Consider the following 23828-nt stretch of genomic DNA (forward strand, 5'->3'; position numbering starts at 1 on the left):
GTGAGTTAGGGACGAAGAGCATATAAGATGAAATGACCCCACTAGTTGAAAGATGCTGATTTTCAGCAACGGATAAATCACTTCACACTTTAAAGCAGATAACAACGTGATCAGATTTGTGCCTTAATACTTTGCTCGCAGCTGTGTATATTTTGGAAGGAGCCAAACTGGATTTGAGGAGACCAGTTACAAGACTTTTGCCACAGTGCAGGAAGGAAACAATGGGGGCATGGACAAGGGCAGGGTGACGGGGGGGATAGACAAAAGTGGCAGGAAGAGAATCGACAAGACATGGAGTTGTGTTGGATCGCTTCCTAAGTTGAAGAGGCAGATGGGGGAGAGGGTAGATTTGAGAGACGGGATCGTGGTTTGGTTTTGGGCTTGCACAGGTTTGCAATTCCTACAAGACACTCACATGAAAATTTGCATCTGGAATCCAGAAGATGCCTGGCCTAGATAAATATGGGGAATGTGCTAGCACAGTCAGAACACGATGACATCAAACGGAGAAGGAGTATAGGGTGGGAAGAAGACTCAGGATAGAGCCCTGGGAGCACAGACATTTCAAGTGAGTGGAGAAAAGAGCCAGAAGAGGAGCCATCAAAAAGATCTATGTTCACAGAGTACACACTTATAAAAAACTTTTCTGTGAGCTATTTTAGTTCAGTCTCCACGCTCAAAAGAGTATGCATTTGCACTGACAAGGAAATAACCAAATGTAAGAATAACAACTTAAGGAAAACCCAGTTGGAATGGGCCAGAATAATTTCCAGCTAAAGGTATTGTATGCAGTGGATACCACCTCACTGATTACTGTCTGCAATAGTTATTCAGTCCTTGGGTCAAACCGTACTCTCCGAAGTCACTTCTTATTAACACTAATGGCTTGGCCCTTTATGTATAATTAGTTCAGGCAATTAGTTGTGAGGCTCACATTAGAACACACTGCTTTAATCTTTTGAAAATCGCTTTGTGTCACATTATTCTAAGAGTGTCTCACTTGAAGGAAAACACTGAACTGATAGGAAGTACTAATTTTAAAAAGTTCTAAGAGTGCCCCAGCTCAAAAGAATAAAACAAATTAGTGCAGGCTCAGTGAGTAAAAGAACTTAGGCTCTAGAAAGACCGCATTTAAATTAAAACTGCACATATTGAGACTAGGAACGCCTCTTGACTTAATCCTTCCCATTAGTACGACACAAGATGTGTCAGAGAAAGCTCTACAGTGTGCTGAGGTACAGAGGGCAATCTGTAAGGCGGCCTTATTATGGCTTATAAAAACAGGCCCAGCACAGGCCCATAGGTCTGGCAGTCACAACAGCATGACACACAAGTGGGAACTTAACGACTATTTGATGACAACATTTTTCCTCCTTTGCACGTTGTTATACGGCAGTCCCCACTTTATCAGTGGGACTTGTGCCAAAGAGTTGGTTTTTCAAGTCTATTACCTAGAACTTGAAACATAATTTTTTCCTTAAAAATTCTGTTATAAACGGTGGAGCGCAGGCCACGTGCTCACCATAGTAGTGCGTAAACTAGAGTTCCTAACCACCATTTATAACAACACCATTTCTTCTTCTGGGAAGAAAATACATTGAGCATAATTTAGGATTCAAGAATGGATCTTTCCTCTGTGGCAGGCCCAGAATGGGTGAAGAGCCACTGCTCGCCGCAGTGAAAGAACACATCTGGCTCCAAGCTGAGAAGCTGGGCAGAAAGGTAATGCAGGGCAGCAGCTGGGAGTCAGGACCAGTGGCTGCACGTAACACACAGAATCCAAAGATACGGGTGTAGGGAGTACTTGAGAGTAGGGTAAGGCAAAGACTCAAGCCCTGGCAGGGCTATAGGGATAGAGGAGGGCTAGGGATTCCTACCAAAATGACATCAGGCTGTAGACAGGAAGTAAGTAGCAAGTGCTGGAAGCAACCATGTTCTGGCAGGAGCCCTGAGGGGTAAGGTAGTTTTGGAGTCAGGGACAACCTAAGAGGTAGGTCCTAAGTAAGGTTAGATATTAATCAAAGACTGAAGACCCTTGAGCTTTTAGGGTCTTCTACTGCTATCCAAAGTCTCTGAAGCCATATAAAAAGCTGTGCAGTTACTCCCATTTGTACATAGGCAGTTTCTCTGTCCAGCCTTCCTAGGATTTACTAGGTTCAGAACTTTCTGGACTTTGTATCTTGCTCTATCCACATAGTCACACCCCACTTGGACTTAGTAGCTTGGCCCCAGATAACTGTCCTCACTCCACTCCCTATTGTGGCTTCTGCTCTATCCCAGGAGAGAGTGGTCATTTCTATGTCCAGTGTCCACATAAAGCATATTGTGTATACATTAGTCTTTTTTCAGTTTATAAAATTTTTTAATGTTTATTTATTTTGAGAGAGAGCACGTGTGAGTGGGGGAGGAGCAGAGGGAGAGGGAGGGAGAGGGAGAGAAAGAGAGAGAGAGAGAGAGAGAGAGAAAGAATCCCAAGCAGGCTACATGTTATCAGCACAGAATCTGACATGGGGCTTGATCCCATGCATCCGATAAGGTCATGACCTGAGCCGAAATCAACAGTTGGATGCTTATCCGACTGAGCCACCCAAGTACCCTCAGTCTTTTATATATATATATATATGAAAATTTATTTTGAGAGAGGACAAGAGAGAATAAGAATAAATATATACATATTTATTATTTATTTTGAGAAAGGACGAGAGAGAGAAGAAGAAGAAGGTGGGGGGGTCGCAGAGAGAGACAGAGAGGGAGAGAGAGAGAATCCAAAGCAGACTGCCTGCTATCAGTGTGGAGCCCAACACAAGGCTCAATCTCATGAACCAGGAGATCATGACTTGAGCCGAAATCAAGAGTCAGATGCTCAACCAACTGCACCACCCAGATGCCCCTACAAGAGTCTCCTAAATCCTACATTGGTTTTCTAAATTGATATCCAAACTTAAAATTCTATCAAGCTATAATATTCAAAAGATTGCCATCAAAAATATCTTTAGGTTGAATCATCTAACAGTAAAATGCTAGTCTGTCCTAATTTTAGGGGAATGTCAGGTTGAAAGCCTTTGTTGATTTTTTAAATTTTTATTTAAAATTTTTTTTAATGTTTATTTTTTTGGGAGACAGAGAGACAGTGTGAGCAGGGGAGGGGCAGAGAGAGAGAGAGAGGAAAACACAGAATCTGAAGCAGGTTTCAGGCTGTGAGTCGTTAGCACAGAGCCTGATGTGGGGCTCAAACCCATGAACCATGAGACCATGACCTGAGCTGAAGTCAGTCGCTTAACCAATTGAGCCACCCAGGCGGCCCTACTTTTTTTATTTTTAAATTTATTATAGCTTTTACTTTTTAATACAGTGTTACATTTACATACAGCAATAATATGAAAAGGGACAAAAATGGCAAAAGGTATTATGTCTTAAAAAAGCATTTATTTAGTAGCTAAGAAGAAATGGCAGCCAAGCCAAGGCCTTCAAGCAGAACCTTGGGAGATTATCCTCTATAAAATCTGTCCTGATCAACAGGAAAAACCTAAAGATATCACTGTGTTAGGTGGGGCAGGCTTCCTCAAGGAACTGAACTGGTTCTGTCTGAAGCTTCACTTTAGAAGTCACACTTGAGTTCTGGGAGCTTCCAAACCAGCTCCCTGGGGACTCATTATTAAATAAGAGTAACTAATCAAGCATCACCAGATATTTAAGGGAAAGCTCTAACATGAAAGGCATGCCAACAAGCAAACATAAGGGAAGCAATATGAAGAAATTAGAGGTTGTACAAGGAAAAGGAAACATCCTTGGGCAGTACGAGAAGAGATACTATATACACAAAACAAGAAAGGTATGGGCAAAAAAAAAAATCAAGGGAAAAAAAGAAATCAAGATATAAAAAATTCAATAGAAGGGCTGAAAAATAAGGCTGAGGGAATCTTCCAGAAGCTAGGGCACAAAGATTCAAACTGAAGAAATATGAGAAAAGATAAGAAAATCAGACAACCAGAGAACTCTGGAAACCCCATACTCAAATAAAAAGAATTCCAAAGAGACAGAGGGAGAGAGGGAGGGAGAGAGAAAAAGAGAGAGGGAGAGGGAGAGGGGAAGGGAAAGTGAGAGAAAGAGAGAAAGAGACAGAGAGAGAGAGGGAAGAAGGGAGGGAGAGAGAGAATAGAGAAAAATGAGGGATAAATTCATCAACAGAACTAAAGATGTTTCAGATGAAAAGGACCTGAGTTTTCCAGAATGAACTAGCCTACCAAATACTCAGAAAAAAATTGGATTCAAAAAAAGAAAATACTACTGCCAGACAGAAAGTAAACTGGAATTAGATTTTTTGAAATGAAGTTTTAGAATAGCTTTTGTCTTCTTAGCAGAAACATTTGAAGCTAAGGGACTTAGGACAATCCCCCAAGGTTCAGAATCTTCTGAAGAGAAATTATTTCCAACCTAGAATTCTATGTCCAGTCAAACCAGCAATAAAGAATAATAATAGTGTAAAAATATTACAGACATTTAAAGTATCAAAACTTTGCCTCAGGAAATGAATGAAGGGTATGCTACATTAAAAAGAGGGGCGCCTGGGTGGCTTAGTCGGTTAAGCGTCCGACTTTCTCTTAGGTCATGATCCCACGGTTCGTGGGTTCGAGCCCCGCGTCGGGCTCTGTGCTGACTGCCAGCTCAGAGCCTGGAGCCTGTTTCAGTCTCTGACTCCCTCTCTCNCCTGGGTGGCTTAGTCGGTTAAGCGTCCGTCCGACTTTCGCTTAGGTCGTGATCTCGCGGTTCGTGGGTTGGGGCCCCGCGTCCGGCTCTGTGCTGACTGCCAGCTCAGAGCCTGGAGCCTGTTTCAGTCTCTGACTCCCTCTCTCTCTGACCCTCCCCTGCTCACGCTGTCTCTCTCTCTCTCCTAGAAATAAATAAAACATAAAAAAAAAAAATTTTTTTTTAAAAGAAATGGAGGGGAGTGGGGAATGGAACAATAAAAACATACTGGATTAATGCAAAGGAAGCTAGAGAGGAAAGAAAAAAACATAGAAATAGACTTAATTCCAAATATATCAGTAATCACTTAAAATGTAAATGGATTAAATATTCAAAGTAATAGACAAAGATTTTCAGAGTGGAAAAGAAACCTAACTTTATGCTGCTTATAAGAAATATAATTTTTTTTAGGTATGATGGATTTTTTTAAATTTACATCCAAGTTAGTTAGCATATAGTGCAACAATGATTTCAAGAGTAGATTCCTTAAGGCTCCTTGCCCATTTAGCCCATCCCCCCTCCTACAACCCCTCCAGCAACTCTCTGTTTCTTCTCCATATTTAAGTCTCTTATGTTTTTGTCCCCCTCCCTGTTTTTATATTATTTTTGCTTCCTTTCCCTTATGTTCATCTGTTTTGTATCTTAAGTCCTCATATGAGTGAAGTCATATGATATTTGTCTTTCTCTGACTAATCTTGCCTAGCATGATATCCTCTAGTTCCATCCACATAGTTGCAAATGGTAAGATTTCATTCTTTTTGATTGCTTAGTAATACTCCATTGTATGTATATATGTGTGTGTGTATATATATACATACACACACATCGCATCTTTATCCATTCATCTGTCGATGGACATTTGGGCTCTTTGCATACTTTGGCTATTGTTGATAGTGCTGCTATAAACATTGGAGTGCATGTGCCCCTTTGAAACAGCACACCTGTATCCCTTGGATAAATACCTAGTAGTGCAATTGCTGGGTTGTAGGGTAGTTCTACTTTTAATTTTTTGAGGAATCTCCATACTGTTTTCCAGAGTGGCTGCACCAGTTTGTATTCCCATCAGCAGTGCAAAAGGGATCCTCTTTCTCCACATCCTCGCCAGCATCTGTTGTTGCCTGAGTTGTTGATGTTAGCCATTCTGACGAGTGTGAGGTGGTATCTCACTGTGGTTTTGATATGTATTTCCCCAATGGTGAGTGACGTTGAGCATCATTTCACGTGTCTGTTGGCCATCTGGATGTCTTCGTTGAAGAAGTGTCTGTTCAGGTCCTTAGCCCATTTCTTCACTGGATTATTTGTTTTTTGGGTGTTGAGTTTGATAAGTTCTATATAGATTTTAGATACCAACCCTTTATCTGATATGTTGTTTGCAAATATCTTCTCCCATTCCACTGGTTGTCTTTTAGTTTTGCTGATTGTTTCCTTTGCTGTGCAGATACTTTTTCTTTTGATGAGGTCCCAAAAGTTCATTTTTGCTTTTGTTTCCCTTGCCTCTGGAGACGTGTTGAGTATGAAGTTGCTGTGGCAAAGTTCAAAGAGGTTCTTGCCTGCTTTCTCCTCAAGGATTTTGATGGCTTCCTGTCTATTTAGGTCTTTCATCCATTTTGAGTTTATTTTTGTGTACGCTATAAGAATGTTATCCAGGTTCGTTTTTCTGCATGCTGCTGTCCAGTTTTCCTAGGACCACTTGCTGAAGAAACTGCCTTTATTCCACTGGATATTTTTTCCTGCTGTGTCAAAGATGAGTTGGCCATACATTTGTGGGTCCATTTCTGGGTTCTCTATTATATTCCATTGATCTGAGTATCTGTTCTTGTGCCAGTACCATACTGTCTTGATGATTACAGCTTTGTAATACAGCTTGAAGTCTGGGATTGTGATGCCTCCTGCTTTGGTATACCATACTATTATGGTATTATTATCAATGAGTTTCTTTATATTTGTGATTAATTGATTTATATATTTGGGTGCTTCCACATTTGGAACATAAATGTTTACAACTAGTATGTCTTCTTGGTGGATAGACCACTTACTTATGATTTAATGCCCTTCCTAAAGAATTACAAAATTAAAGAAAGGAATGCTTTAAATTTTTGTACTTTGCTGAAAATTCTTTTTCCCAGGGTCTATAAAACATTAATTTGTTTTTATATTTTACTATTTTTGTGTTTTGTTGTTTTTAAATCAATATGTAATCTAGGACTAACATTGTTTGCTAGACCTGACATTTGCTCAGTACATAGGGGTCAAAGTTTCCTTTCCTTTTTTTCTTTATTTTATATTTTGCAATATTTTTTCCCCATAATGTTTAAGTTTTTCGATGTTTAGATATTTTTCTTCAGTGAAGCATGAGTTTCTTTTTGTGGTCCCTGATCAATTTTAAAGAGTTGGAACACCAGGGGCACTGTTAACTGCTTTCTGGGCAGCCTCTTTAGCTTGGTGGGCTTGCAGCATAGCTACAGCTTCATCAACTTTAGACCAGAGAGACTGCGGACACTCAAGCATATGAAGAAGTTCTGAATTATCAATCTCCAACAACATGCCAGTGATTTTACCAGCAAGAGCAGGATGCATGGCTTGAATGAGAGGTAAGAGCCACTTACCCAACATTTGCTTTTGCTCTTGAGGTGGGGCAGATGTCAACATGGAAGCAGTCAAAGGCTCCTGACCTTGTACATGAACAGCAGGCTGCTGCGCAGTAACTTGTGGCTGTGCACTCGGATGTTGATGTGCACTGCAGACCCCGGCAGCATAGTTATAATGTGGAATGGTGCGAACTGCAGGAGTGGCTGCAGCAGCAGCTGCTGCAGGATGTGGACCCTCCATCTGTGTTGACATGTTAGCAACACGCTGTGTCGGCATGACCTGTGGAACCTGTGAAGAAGTTGGTCTCATGGTATGCAATGGTGGTCTAGGAGTGTCTGGGCAGATAGCATCGGGCATCTTTTGGAATCGATGAGGTCTGGCATCCTGAGCAGACCAGCGAGAACTTGGTCTGAGTTGAACAATCTGGCTAGGAGGGTAGTACACAGCACGGTTCTGAGTCTGTGAGATAGCTGCCATGAGGTAACCTGAAGGAGGTACTGGCTGGTAGGGGTTGATTTCAGGATTGAGCACAGCTCTGACACTTGCCATTCTCTGCACATACTGGTTAGTGAGGTAAGCCTGGCGCTCTTCTTTGTTCTCTGATAAAGCCACATACAGTGGCTTGGTGGCCACAATTTTACCATTCATTTCTGTAACTGCTCTTGTGGCTTCTTCTGGGGAGGAGAAACATACGAAACCAAACACGTTGCTGCGACCACCCTCCATCATAACCTTTGCACTAGTGATTGTACCAAAAGTTGAAAACTCTTTCCGGAGACGTTCATCATCAATACCATCATCAAGGTTTTTCACACAGACGTTAACACCTTGGTATCTGGTGATCCAATCTTGCTTCATTTGTTTAAATCTGTGCTTAAGTTCTGTCTGTCGTTCCACTTTATTCTGAGCTCGACCAACATAAATTTGTTTTCCATTGAGCTCCTTCCCATTCATCTCATCCACAGCTTTCTGTGCATCTTCATGCCTTTTGAAGCTCCCAAATCCAAAACCTTTGGATTTTCCACTTTCATCAGTCATTACTTTCACACTTAAGGCAGGTCCAAACTTGTCAAAGGGATCCTTAAGATGTTCATCATCCATATCTTCTCCAAAATTCTTGATGTTAACATTGGTGAACTCTTTTGCCCTAGCTCCGAGTTCTCGTTCTTGTTCTTTACGAGACTTAAATCTTCCAACAAATACTTTGCGATCATTTAGAAGCATCCCATGCATTTTTTCAATAGCTCTTTCAGCTGCTTCCTGTGTCTCAAAATGTACTAATCCGTAACCTTTGGAACCATTTTTATCACAAACAACCTCACATGAAAGGATGTTACCAAAAGCAGAAAATATATCATACAGTGCTTTATTATCAATGGATTTGTCCAAATTGTTAATGAATATGTTGCACACTCCGCTTCTGCTAAGTGACAGATCACGCTGAGACCACATGATGCGTACTGGATTGCCCTTTACAATGTCAAAATTCATGGTGTTCAAAGCACGCTCCGCGTCCGCAGGCTGCTGGAAATGCACATACGCGTAGCCCAAAGCGTGGCGGGTGATCATGTCCCTGCAGACCTGGATGGAGAGGATGGGCCCGGCCGGGCTGAACCTGTCGTAGAGCATCGCCTCAGTCACATCGGGGTGTAGGTCCCCCACGTAGAGCGAGGCCATGGAGGATCTGGGGGCACTGGGGTTCATCTCAGCACGGCTGCCCTCAGGGCCAAGGGCCTTGACTCCAACTCCATACAAGGAGGAGAGTGAGTGCTGAGGCCAGGGGCCGGAGCCGGGAAGAGTGGAGAGGGGGCAAGCGCAGAGGGACAAAAATCAACCAGAATAGAAAACTACTCAGACGCAGAACAGGGTCGAACAGGGTCGATCAGCTGCTGCTGGCTGCTGGCTGACTGGGGAGCGAGGGTGGCAGTGTCAGGTCCAGGCAGCGGGAATGCCTCGGTCTCTTGGTTCCGTCTTGGAGCTGCTGCAGAGCTGCTACGGGGCTGCGGGCAGGCAGGCCAGTCGGTCTCAGTTGCTTCACCAGATTATTTTATAAAAGAGGAAGAAAAAAAAAAGTCTCCGGCGGGGGAGACACAGATTTTTTGTTAATTTTTGGGGTTTTTTTTAAAGATCTTTTTAGACTTTTTGGTTGTTTTTTTGTGTTTGTTGTTTGTCTGTTTGTTTTAAATAATAAATATGTGTTCCAAGCCCAGAGCATACACTCTACACTCTCAGCACTAACTGCAGGGGAGAAGGGAAGAAATACAATTTAGACACAGAAAAGTTGAATGGTTTAGCTAGAGTAGTATCACACAAAATAGACCTAAAGGCAAAGTCATTAATAGAGTTTTTTAAAAAGTATTTCTTACTGATAAAGGGGTAAATCCATCACAAAAACAGCACAATCATAAGCTGTATGCACCTAGTAATAGTGCTTTAAAATTTATAAAGCTTGGGGCACCTGGATGGCTCAGTTGGTTAAGCATCCGACTTCAGTTCAGGTCATGATCCCGTGGTTTGTGGGTTCAAGCCCTGCATCAGTTTCTGTGCGGACAGCTAAGAGCTTGGAGTCTGTTTCAGATTCTGTGTCTCCCTCTCTCTCTGCCCCTCCCCCACTCATGCTCTGTCTCTCTCTGTCTCAAAAATAAACTATTAAAAAAATTTTTTAAAACAATATAAAATTTATAAAGCAAAACTGATAGAATTAGAAGGAGAAACTGACAAATACAGAATTACAGTGGGTGGTTTTAAAATAACTCTGTCAGAGATGAAAAACAAGCAGACAGAGGCTCCTGGGTGGCTCAGTCCGTTAAGTATCTGACTTCGACTCAGGTCATGATCTCATGGTTCATGGGTTCAAGCCCTGTGCCGGGCTCTGTGCTGACAGCCAGCTCAGAGCCTGGAGGCTGTTTCAGATTCTGTGTCTCCCTCTCTCTCTGACCCTCCCCGCTCACACTCACTCTCTCTCTCTCAATAATAAATAAAACATTAAAAAAAAGAAAAAGAAAAACAAGTAGACAAATTTAATAAGAATTTACGTGCACAATATACTTAAGAAACCTCTGTCCTTTTAGCACCTGACTTGACTGTCTTCACATTGTTAGAAACAGTTCGTCATACGAATGGATCAAGAAGATGTGGTTTATCTATACAATGGAATACTACATGGCAATGGGAAAGAATCAAATCTGGCCACGTGTGGCAACATGGATGGACCTTGCGGGTGTTCTGCTGAGCGAAATAAGTCAGGCAGAGAAGGAAATACCATATGTTTGCACGTATAGGAGGATTAGGAGGAACTTAATGGAGGACCATGGGGGAGAAGAAGGGGGGAAATAGTGGGGGAGGGGGAGAGGAAAACCATGAGAGACTCTTGAATACTGAGGACAAACAGGACTGATGGGTGTGGAGGGCGGTGGGGGGATGTGCATGGAGGAGGGCACTTGTTGGGATGAGCACTGGGTGTTATATGGAAACCAAGTTGACAATAAACTATTTGTAAAAAATAAAATAAAAAAAAAAAGTTAGTCGGGAAAAAAAAAAGAAACAGTTTGTCATATTGTACATATTGGAGGAAGTCACCAAAGAAAGATGGAGGGAGAGAGAAAAACGGGAAAGGGGGGCGGTCCCTGGAAAACATGAAAGAGAAAAAATGGGATGACAGATGTGCCCTGCTGAGTACAGAAGGCAGCCCAGCTAGACAAGTAAAAGCCAGAAAGCTGTGGTGATATAAGTAACTATCTTTAGAGGAAACGTACACCAGATTTCTTGTAGTTTAATGTGGGAAGGGATCTTTTGAAAATGTGGATTCTAATACAGATGGTCAGGGTCAGCCTGAGTTTCTGCATTTCTAATGTGTTCCCAGGTGATGCCAAGTCTGCTGGGCCAAAAATCACAATTTGAAAAGCAAAGCCTTGACAACTGATGAAAAGCTGGGGTTAAATTCATGATAGATACATAGAAAACTAAGCAAAGCACGAAAACCCTAATCATCAACTAAAGCAAAGCAAAAATTTTGTAGGAGAAAGTAATCATGGTCTACTCCATGGCTCAGCAGTGAAGTGTGTTTCCATAGCCAAAGTAATATAAATACTGAATACTGATCTCACTAAAATATAACTCTACTGAAATGGTGGATGATAGGAATCCACTGGTTGTGGGGAAACGCTGCTAGGAAAAAGTTAATACTAATGTTCCCTGGTGAGAAATTAATATGTGATTAATATGTAATTCCTACAATGAAAAAATAAATTAGTAGTATATTTACCTTAGAGATATGGAGAGTAATACCAAAATAATTAACAAAACAGGGTGGAAAATTGTTTCCAAGGAGGAGGCAACAGGATGGAGGAGAAAAGAAAACTACTGTGATTTTTGGTTAAAGTATAAGGCAGTGCACAGAAGGAAAAGAGCTCCCAGTGGCCAAAGCTGCAACAGTTTGAGAAACAAAGTAAATAATGTTAGAACTGAATTATTACCTAAACAATCAAGTAAATATCCAAGAGTCTATACTGACATAAATACTTAAATAAACGAGGGAGAAGGAACAGTTCATTCTCACGGAAGAAAGACATCTCTCAACATGAGGGGCACATCTCAGTAATAAGTATTACACTCAAGAGCCACTGATGGATACTAAACTCAGTGTGAAAAAAGGTTAAAGAGAAATAGGATATGTGCCTACTTTCAAACTATCTCCCCCAAGCTACTTATTAATCACAAAGGGAAAAATGGCAACTTTGTAGCAGAGAAACAGAGCGGATACCACTTTAATCCAGTGCTGAAGGTCAACATTACCTATAATATCTATAATAAGACATACTGACACAAGCATCTCCTGATATGATGCTTGGAGAAAGGCACAATATCACCTACATAGTATTCTTGCCAAATATTCATAACCCCGTTATAATCATCAGAAAAATTCAGAACACCCTTAATTGGAGGGTATCCTACAAAATATCTGACCAGTACTCTTCAAAAGTGTCAAGGTAATCAGAGATAGAGAAAGACAAAGACGCTGTCACAGATTGGAGGAGACATAATAACAAAATGCAATGTGAGAGTATCCCAGGTTGGATCTTTGAATGGAAAAAGGATCACAGTTTTTAAATGGTGAAATTCAAATAGTTTAGTTAATAGCAATGTTATTTTCATCTGTATGCTACAGGGATGTAAGATGCTGCCATAGAAAGAACAGGTGAAGGTTGACCAGGAAAGCTTGTTGTACACTTGTAACTTTTCTTTTTTTTTTTTTTTTAAATTTTTTTTTAATATTTTTATTTATTTCTAGGAGAGAGAGAGAGACAGCTTGAGCAGGGGACGGTCAGAGAGAGAGGGAGACACAGACTCTGAAATAGGCTCCAGGCTCTGAGCTGACAGTCAGCACAGAGCCCGATGCGGGGCCTGAACCCACGAACCATGAGATCATGACCTAAGCGAAAGTCGGACGCTTAACCGACTAAGCCACCCAGGCGCCCCCACTTGTAACTTTTCCTAAGTCTAGAGTTATTTGAAAATACAAAATTAAAACACTAAACAAAAAACATCTTTGTACAGCACGGTGCAGACGCTAAAAACTACGGATTACAGGCCACAACTGTCCCACTGACTAGTTTTGTGAATAAAGTTTTATCGGAACACAGCCACATCCATTCATTTACAAATTATCTATGGCTGCTTTACTACTACAACAGCTGAGCTGAATAGCTGCAATAGAGATTTTATGGCTAGCAAAGCCTAAAATAATTACCATCTGGCCCTCTTTAAAAAATCTTGCCAACCTCTGGCACATAGTTAAGATTATAGACTCTGAATTCAAATACTGGCAATCATTACTAACTTTGTGACCATGAACGAGTTACTTAACTTCTTAGTGCCTCAGTTTCTTTTATTTTTCTTTTTTGTTTTTCAGTGCCTCAGTTTCTTTACACATAAGTCTGTAAAGCAGGGATAATGGTTATTGATTTCCTAGGGTTATTATGAATTTTAAAAATGAAAATAAAAATAAAATATGACAAATGTAAAAAGTGCCTAGAACAAAGCCTGCACACTTAAAAAAAATTATTTTGAAGTTTGCTCATTTTTGAGAAAGATAGAGACAGAGAGTGAGCAGAGGGAAGGGCGGAGAGAGAGGGAGACACAGAATCTGAAGTAAGCTCCAGGCTCTGAGCTGTCAGCACAGAGCCCGATCTGGTGCTCAGGCTCAGAAACTGTGAGATCATGACCTGAACCAGTCAGAGGCTTAACTGACTGATCCACCCAGGCGCCCCTAAGCCTGCACATTTTTTAAGTGCCTGTCAATAATTTTTTAAAAAGTTTAAGACCAAACTGATCAATAACAGCAAAAGTATTCTATTGGATAATGCTGTGTTTCTAACAAAACCTGGCTCTTCATCAATATAACTTCTCTAAACCCCGTCTCCATATCTTGGTTAATGTTTGTTAACCATCAAAGAGCTGAGAAAGAAAAAGTATTCTCAATATTACCTGAGAGTCCTTACCTCTTAAATTAGACTTGCTACACAAGTTACTACATAGCTTCAGAGAGTTCCCTGAACGTTTGATACCTTCCCCAGAAGATTCTTTCAAAATATTCCCTCCATCTCCATCTCCTCCTCTCCTCAAACACACCCAGGAGCAATGACTCCAGCCCAGCACACCCGGGGTTCTCACAGGTGACTTCCCTTGCATTCTCATGGCATCCAGATGTTTGCTAATGTACCTCTGCAGGCACCTCCTGGTGGCAGGTGTACTGGCAGCTGGAAAAACCAACTGTGGCAGGCTAAAACACGGCTCCCCAAAGATATGCTCACTTTCTAATCCCCAGAACTTGTGAATGTTACCTTTTAGGGCCAAAGAGAGAATATTATCTCATATGAGAAAAAACACATGGTTAAAGTTAAGGATATGGAGAAGAGGTGCTTATCCTGGATTACCTGGGTGGGCTCTAAGTGCAATTACAGGTATACTTAGAAGAGAGAGGCAGAGGGAGTTTTGACAGACCATAAGAGAAGACACAGACAGAGGAAAGGGTGATGCAAAGATGAGACAGAGATTTAGGAAGATGTGGCCACAAGCTAAGAAATATCAAAGAATGCTGGGAGCGCGGAAGCTGGAAGAGGCAAGGAAGGGATTCTCTCCTAGGCCCTCTGCAGGGAGAGCGGCCTTACCAACCCCATGATTTTAGTCCAGTGAAACTGATTTTGGATTCCTGGCCTACAGAACTGTAAAAGAACAAATCTGTATTGTTTTAAGCCACCAAACTGGTGGTAGTTTTTTATAGCAGCCATAGGAAACTAAGCTACCACCACATTATGCCAGCACACAGGGGGGCCACACCTTTATATGCAGGAACCTACAAGTTATATCATTTCTTCATTAAAAAAAAAAAGCAAAACCAACTCATATAAGGGAAAGTTGGTGACGATGTTACAAAAGCCTTTAGTAACTGAATTAAATCCTTTAAGTGATTCAACATGAATCCAATTCTCTCTCTTTCTTCACCTTAAAAACCTTAAGAACTAGTAATATCACTTGGTATATAGGTGAACTACCTTTTACCTCTGGTTTTATGCTCTGACGTTTTGTCCCACTGGTCTGCTGTCTACAGAAGAAAACTATCAAGTAGCGACACTGTTTTCACATGCAGCTCATGGACTCAGTCTCACTGCTATGTCTTACTTATAATCTCTGAGTCTCACTTAATCTGGGAGTTCTCAATTTTGCTGACATATATTGTGTTGATATAATACACAATGGCTTTTCACCCCTATAAGAACTCAAAAAGGACTTTTTTTTTTTAAATTGCAATTCTACCTGTTGGAAAACACTCTAAGCCTTCATATAAGACAAAAGTTAGATGGCAACTTTCTCAAAATAGCCAATAAAATAAATCCTAGTCAGATGGCCTTCATTATATTAACAAAATATTATGGTGGAAAATTCGATGTATAATCTAATTAATCAGCACACTGAATAAACTAGAATAGTTGAAGGTTCCATACTGATTCAATCATAACTAGTTTTAACATTTAACATATAACTTTAAAGATGGCAGAATTAATACTTCTTTGCCCATCCTCTGACACTTCTATAGCCAAGAGCCAAATGCTTCTAAAGTGTGACAAATGATCAGTCTAATTAAGACTGATCAAACACTTAGCTGGGCTGCTTAGTGGCATAATGCCCTTAAGAGGATTAGACAAACAATTCTGGAAATATACAAAGCCATTGTGTTTGTTAATGAATTTCTAATAGAATAAAACATTTGAGTGTTTTGATAAATGACTACCTTTAACTTCCCATTTGTCCAAGTGACTGACCCAAAAATGATTTGAATATATTTCATGGAAATATCTTCTACTTTGTTGCTTGCTCTTTTGCTCTTGCCAGTGTTTTTCATAAAATAACTGTACTACAGTCAAATTTAACAATACTTTCCCTTATGATGAGTATTCTTTAAGTCTTTAAAAAATTTGTTTTTCTTATTTCTTTTCTAGACACATTGTTGTTTTACTTTTTCAGATCTACAATCTCTCTGGAGCTGTTATTGGGGATCCAAGATTAATTAGAAGATTAGGTACAATTGTGGGGACTTCTTCCTTCCACATCACTTTCATTGCCATCATCCAGGGCTAACCACATGCTCCCTTATTCCTTTAAGGTCATCTCAGCCATAGTCAACACGACGGAGATCTTAAGGCCTCTTGAGGCTGTTCTTCTCATCCATCAAACCCTCATCTTTGACACTTTCCTTTCCTGATGTAGTTAGTCAGGAGCTATTCCTGCAACCTCTCCCTTTTCAGTAATCTCAATTCCCCGGTCATCCTCTCAACACAACTCACTGTTGGCAAGGAGAAAGTAGTATGGACGAATTAGTTTGAAAGCTACAAGGAATAGGGCTTGAAAGTTGATTATACAATTTACGGGCTGTAGGACTTTGACAGTCACTTCGCCTTTCTATTTCCTCATCTCTGATACTGAGAAGAGCTGGGACTGAGGATGAGAAGAAGGCAGAGCCGGGTGAAGGATTATCAATAACAAGACCTCTCAGGCCTATTGCAAAAATGAGAAATAATGTATGTCAGGGCCCTGACACAAAGCAGGCACTAAACAAACAAACACGGGGCGCCTGGGTGGCTTAGTCGGTTAAGCGTCCGACTTTCGCTTAGGTCATGATCTCGCGGTTCGTGGGTTCGAGCCCCGCATCGGGCTCTGTGCTGACTGCCAGCTCAGAGCCTGGAGCCTGTTTCAGTCTGTGACTCCCTCTCTCGCTGACCCTCCCCTGCTCACGCTGTCTCTCTCTCTCTACTAGAAATAAATAAAAACATAAAAAAAAAAAAAAAAAAAAAAAAAAAAAAAAAAAAAAAAAAAAAAAAAAAATTTAAACAAACAAACACATAAATAGTGGCTAAAGAAGAACAATCAATGAATCAATAAAGCCAGTAGCCAATCAACAAAGCTTCCGAACATTTCTGGACAAACTCTTACTGCCTCAGCTATGCTTTCCCATTCACCACATCACCTATGTAACCTTTGCCACAATCTCTCAAGGTCTCTATTTCATCCCTATGCCTGTCTCACTTTCCAAAGACCCAGGGAAACTTCCCCTTCTGGCCAAGATGAAATAACAAGGACCAAATTTGCCTTTCTATCAGAAACAACCAAAAAGGAGGCAAAACATATGAAGAAGTGGTTTTCAAGACACCATCTAGCAACAAGAACAGTGATCTCTGGAAGATGGGAAAGTGAGGTGAGGCCTAGGATTGTACCAGCAGAGTTACTGAGTTGAAAGTCCTGAAGACCAAGGCAGCTATGGTTCAAAGAAAAGGAGAGAGCTTCACAGTGAGGGAACTATGGAGATATGCAGAGTTTCTCTAGAATTCAGCTGAGTCCTGCTCACAGGTATAAGGAAATTAAGGAGACTGAAGAAAAAAAAAACATCAAAAAGGACTAAAGATTACAGTGCTCTGCTCGCACTCCCACCAAATCAAGATCAGTGCCTGCTCCCCCGTGCCACACTGGAAAATCTTATGATTTAGAGGACACTAGACAAAGTACACAGAAGGGCCTTACCCAGTTCTGGGGAATAATTAGCCCTAAATTAAGCACTGTCTTAGACCTACCTAACAAATCTTAAAATAAGATCTAAAAGAATCAAGCTATTTCCAAGTAAATTAACTGCACCACAGAACAAAGTTGAAGAATATTCATAGGAATTCAAAAATATCCAGCACCAACAACATAAAATTCACAATACATGGCATCCAATCAAAAATTACCAGGGACACAAAGAAGCAGGAAAATATGACTCACAGTAAGGACATCAATCAATCAATCTCAACCCAGAGTTAATATGTTATTAGAATTATACAAATATTAGAATTAACAGATAAGGACATTAAACAGCTATAACTGTATTCTGCATGTTCAAAAAGTTAAACAGAGATGGAAGATATTTCAAAAGACCCAGGGGCGCCTGGGTGGCTCAGTCGGTTAAGCGTCTGACTTCGGCTCAGGTCATGATCTCATGGTTCGTGGATTCAAGCCCTGCCTTGGGCTCTGTGCTGGCAGCTAGCTAAGAGCCTGGAGCCTGTTTTGGATTCTGTGTCTCCCTCTCTCTCTCTGACCCTCCCCTGCTCATGCTGTCTCTCGTTCTCTCAGAAATAAATAAAACATTAAAAAAAAGACCCAAATATCACTTCTAGAGATAAAAACTACAAGGTCTGAGATGAAAAATACACTGAGTGGGTTTAATATTTTAGACATTGCCAAAGAAAAGATTACTAAACTTGAAGACATAGCAATAGTAACTATCCAAAGTGAAACAGAGAGAAAAGAGAATGTTTAAAAATGAACAGACTATTAGTGAGCTGTAAGACAACCTGAAGCAGTCCAATATACAGGCAAATACAGACTCCCACAGGAAAGGAGAGTGAAGAGCTAGAAAAAAACTTTGAAGAAATAATGATATAAATTTGTCACACCTTCTTGAAAGCTAAAACCCCACAGATCCAAGAAGCCCAATGAACCCCAAACACAAGAAACATGAGGAAAACCATAATTCTTTCTGCCATGTAAGGATATGAGATGTCTACAACCCAGAAAAAAAACCTCACTAGGATCCAACATGCTGGAACCCTGGCCTCAGACTTCCAGCCTCCAGAACTACAGTAAACCAACTGATCCACACGTGCCTACAATGTGACTTAATTTTAAAGCTGATGTATCTGATGATGAACAGCCATGAATCCCAATCAGCAAACAGACTTCTCAGGATGAAAAGAATATCACTGGTCCCATGAGTGCTTTCTCCACATTTGTATACATATTTGCAAACCAACCCTAATGTCTGCCCTGCACCAGGTCTGGATAGATTAACAGCCAGGCATTTCATGGTAAGTGTAAGACTGGCACTGGCTTGGATACTTTACTGAACTTCTCATAACCTCAGTTTCCTCATCTACAAAATGAGAGGAGTATACCAAAGGTTTTCTAAGTTCCTTTCTGTGAGTTAGGTAATGCTGGATAGGCTAATGTCCTAGTTAAGCCTTAGGTATTTAGACAACACGAAAATATAAGGACAGATACTTTCGGCATCTGTCACAAAATATTCTGAATAATCCCCCCAAAACATTATTCTGAAGTCTGGCCATTCTTTCCCTCTCAAGTTGTCATTCTGATTTTATGAAAATCAGCTGTCTACCACCTGCCAACTCCCAACACTGCCTACCAATATTTTCCTTAGACAGAGTACTAACTGTGACTCTTAACTATCTTCAAATCAGAGAGACAAATTTAACTTCAATTCTCAATAAAATGATAATGTATGTGAAGCATATACTTTTAGGAACATTCCTCTAAAAGCTTTCTGGAATTCCTAAGGAAACTCCACCCAGTTTAGAAAGGAAATTCAAAGGAATCATGGAAAACCACATAAAATTATCAAGTAACTCCCTCTCCCCACAACACATCCTGGTACAAAGTACTTTTAGATGCAATATTATCATCCAAGTTGCATTTTTAAACTAGAACTTGGGGGCAGATATGGACTAACTTGTCAAAGTCAACATTCTACCACCACCCTCAAAACGAGATTGCTAATTTCCTGTCGTAAACACAGTCATCCTATCTATACCAGAAGAGGAGAAAGGAAAATGGTTTATGGATCGTTTTGTAAAGTGTCTGAAAAAAACAGCACCTTACTTGCATTTAACTCATACATTACCGCTTTGCAAAGAAATGTCAAATGGACTGTTTAAAACCAAAAGGAGGCAATCTTCAACTGGAAGAAATGCAAGTTAACCTTTGTTTACTTAAGTGTTGGCTTTGAAAACTATTATCCCTAAACCTGTCATTTCACACATGTCGCCTGCTTACAAAGAACAATTAGGCATTTTTCTCAAAGTATTTTCTTTTTTTTCCAAAGCATTTTCTTATATATTTTTTTCACAGAGAAGCAAATAATTGTCAGTTGGCTACCCCATAAATGGACATTTGAGAACAGAAGTACAGCACGGTTTTATTCAAATATGTGCTTTCCTTTAAAGTTTAAAGGAAAAATTCTAGAAGCTTTTTCTTCAATGCAACCAAAGATTAGAGTATAAATACAAATTAAATAAACCCATAATTAGCGTTTCTAATAGCAAACAATGTACAGTGTAATTTTATATGAACCAATTAACAAAAATTATATATTCAACAATGCTTACTGAATGGCCACTATGTACTAAGGCTATGTGATGTGGGAGCTAAAAAGATGAATAGACAGAGCTTTCTATTTCTATGAAAAGCTCTTTAATAGCATTAGTTTTGGGGGATTTAACAAGCGAAAATAAAAAATAACCCTTAATGGTTATCAGACCCACTGAGGCTCCCCATGACATCTCGGCACTCACTCAAAGGCGGTGAAAGGTTGAAGACTCAATATCTCAGTGAGCCAGGAAACCATAGGATATAGCCCCAAACCCAGGCGATAAACCAGTCTGCCATCTTCTAAAAAGACCCAGAAAAGCACTCAGCAGCAAATATAGCAAATATCAAGCATCCTCAGGACCAAATCAACAGAAATATTAAATGTGTGGAAGGGGTAATGGTTGAGAGTGGGGAAGAACAGTGGAAAGGAGGGAAAAGAACATTTCTGTTTATTTGTTTAAAGCAGCATTTCCAGTGATTTTTAAAAATTAAAATGCTGCTTTTATATGCTGTCACATGGAAACTCTCATTTGCAAGGAAAGTGAGGTTTTTGCCTATCCTTCTTTTAATTAACAATTGGGATTAATAATTTTGGTCAGTCGGTTAAGCAGCTGACTTCAGCTCAGGTCATGACCTCACTGTCTGTGAGTTTGAGCCCCGCATCAGGCTCTGTATTGGCAGCTTGGAACCTGGAGCCTGCTTTCGATTCTGTGTCTCCCCCTCTCTCTGCTCCTTAGGGCATCTCTGATATTGGAGGTGACGTGGGAAAGGTGAGGAGGATCCGGGGGGAAAGGTGTTCTAAAGAAAGGAGAAGAACAAATGCCAAGACAGTAGAGTGGGAATAATCCAGACTTTTTAAAAGAACAGCAACAAGGTCACTGTGGCTGGTCATCAGTAAAAGTTGGGTCTTCACAACTCTGCATCTAAAATACCTTGAATAATTACCTAAATACCTAAATAATTATTATTTAAAATTGGTTAAGAGCCCAGGCTTCAGGGCCAGACAGGTTTGAATCTACCTTGGTCACTTACTGCAGGTGGACTGTTAGTTGGTCACCTCCTGTCTGGACCGTAGCTTCCTCATCCATAAAATGGAAGTAACAATATCTACTGCAAAGCATCTGCAAGGCTTTAAACAAGGGATAATCATTTCCAATGTTTAGCAGAATGCTTGGCAGACAAAGAATGTTATAAATGGCAGGTAGTCTTAAAAGTGCCCTTTAGAGAATTAGAGAATAAAAAAAAGAAAACTAGAAATTTTACTATGTATGAATCACCTCAATATAAACAAATGTATCTTATCTGACTTGGTGCTTCTTTCAGTTCTATGTCATGTCCCAGAAATTCTATTATATGCTCTTTTGTCAAGAAAAGTCTATAAATCCCCAACCAAATCTCTCTGACCCCAAGGAGGATGAGGAGGATAATGCTTTTCATGGTCTTTCTTTAAACATTCTTCTCCGTGACTCTTCTGTTATATCTGTGATAGCCCATTCCTCTTCCTAGAAGTTCTTCCCGCTCTTGACTCAGGGACATGACTCTTGGTCTTTCACCTATCCATCTATCTGTTCCTCCTCTACCCAAGTCTTCTCCTTCTGGTCTTCCCACTCCCTAAAAATGCCACCTGTCCCTAAAATTTTATCCATGCCCCTCTTAACCACAAGACCTCCTTGGATACTTCACAGCAGGAAATCACATTCCTGGTGTGACACTTAACCTCATTTCTTTTGGTATTACGCTAAGTTATACCTTATCTCCCATACTGGAGGATTGACAGCTAAATCATCTTTCTCTCTCTTGAGACCTAACAAAATCTCCTGAATATAGTCATTGTTATCAGTAACTAAGTGCGTAAGCATATAAAATACTTTTAACAGATTAGTGACATTAAAACAGAGCCTTACAAATACTGTTGACAATTTTCTCTCTCACAAATTAGCATTTGATTTGTAACAAGGCATAAAAGACATTACGACTATATTTACATTTTACACAGTAAGTTTTTAACTAATGAATAATGTAGTTATTTTCCATTAACGTGGTAAAAATAATAACAGCTAGCACTTACAGAGCACTTACTGTGTGCCCTGTTCTTAGAAATGCATATGCATTAACACACTCTATCCCACTAACAATCCTCTGTGTTAGGCACTATTTTTATGTTTTCCACTGGGGTACATGTGCCCATATGCATCAGCACTCCTGTAACCCTTGGGTAAATTCCTAGCAGTGCTACTGCTGGGTCATAGGGGAGTTCTATTGTTAATTTTTTGAGGAACCTCCACACTGTTTTCCAGAGGGGCTGCACCAGTTTACATTCCCACCAACAGTGGAGGAGGGTGCCCGTTTGTCCACATCCTCGCCAGCATCTAGAGTCCTCTGATTTGTTCATTTGAGCCACTCTGACCGGCGTGAGTTGGTATCTCAGTGTGATTTTGATTTGTATTTCCCTGATGAGGAGGGACGCTGAGCATCGTTTCATGTGTCTCTTCACCATTGCAGAGGCCTTTTCTGACTTCAAAGCAGAGCCTGGCACATAGTAGGTGCTCAAGAAATATTTTGTCAAATCAAATGATGGCCTTGAGAAAGATGATAGGATTGAAGGATGCCAGAATGATCAATTATAAGCAAGTATAAACTGGTAAGTATTGAGCAAGTATCAACTGGCCCTAAAAAAGGAGCTTCTGTTCTACTTGGGAGGACAAAATCCACAAGGGGCAGCCAAAGGGAAGACCCACAGTGGAATGGGAACAAGAAGGAGCCTCTGAGTTGTAGGGGACAGTGACTTCTGTGGGGTTTCAGAAATGAGGGGGTAAGAGGGGGCGAGAAGAAAGTGATGGGGGAGAGAGACCTGCATGTGGCAAGGGCAGGAGCCAGCAACGGAAGCTGAGAAGAGGCAAAATGCCACTGGGTAGGGAGAGGGGAGGGCAGCACCCTTCCAACAGCCAGAGATGGGCTGACCTAGGGGACTGACGACCGCTTTGCCCCAAGTTGGCTGGAAATTAGGATCGTCTACTTACTTAACAAACTAATTTTCAAAGAATCATAATAACAATAATTAGAAATGACAATGTTTTAAAAAAGTATTTTGCAACATGATTCCTATGATCATCACCAAATTTTCCCTTTTCTTTAGTATAACTCATAACTATTCATACCACTGCTTATTAAATTCATATCAGCATATACTTGTTCTACCCAAAGCTATGACCCACTAACCATTCAGTTGCTACCTTGGCTTTCTCCATCTTACTAATCTTTACCTTACTATTCAGTATCCCTTTGTGGGCTCTAGGATGACAAAGGCATGATGAAACAATCACCCTAAAGAAAGTAAGGGTTTAAGAAGAGAGCACCAGAAAAACTTTCAGAAGTTATAAAAATATCCCAAGGAATGGATATTTCAAAGGACAAAGGGGAGAGTCTTATCCATACAACAAGGAGGGTGGAAGAGACCAGTGATTCTAGGACAAGCTCCCCAAACCAAGGGCACTGTAAGAAATGAATATTCAGGGGCACCTGGGTGGCTCAATCAACCAGTTGAATATCCAACTCTTGGTTTCAGCTCAGGTCATGATCTCACAGTTCGTGGGTTCAAGCCCTGCATTGGGCTCCACGCTGACAGTGCAAAGTCAGCTTGAGATTCTCTCTCTCCCTCTTTCTCTCAAATAAGCTTAAAAAATAAATAAAAATGCATATTCCTAGACACCATATCAAACCTCAGGAAAAATGGCTGAGACCTATAAAATAACATTTTTCTCTGTACTACCACTATAAGCTGCCGCTGAGGGACTGGAAGT

The 23828-nt window shown here is 40.5% G+C and overlaps 2 protein-coding genes across 6 annotated transcripts in view; both read right to left on the reverse strand.

Annotated features, from left to right (window-relative positions):
• OSBPL6 (oxysterol binding protein like 6) overlaps positions 1–23828 on the reverse strand; it is a 218629-nt gene that overhangs the window by 183116 nt on the left and 11685 nt on the right. The window lies entirely within an intron of this gene.
• On the reverse strand, positions 7068–9054 carry LOC120224240 (polyadenylate-binding protein 1-like). The gene has a single exon (XM_039222483.1). It carries the CDS (start codon positions 9037–9039, stop codon positions 7129–7131), a length of 1911 nt encoding a protein of 636 aa, XP_039078414.1. The 5' UTR covers positions 9040–9054; the 3' UTR covers positions 7068–7128.

This window comes from Hyaena hyaena, unplaced genomic scaffold (genome assembly GCF_003009895.1).
Source record: "Hyaena hyaena isolate Hyena2069 unplaced genomic scaffold, ASM300989v1 scaffold_1137, whole genome shotgun sequence".
Classification (NCBI taxonomy): Eukaryota; Metazoa; Chordata; class Mammalia; order Carnivora; family Hyaenidae; genus Hyaena; species Hyaena hyaena.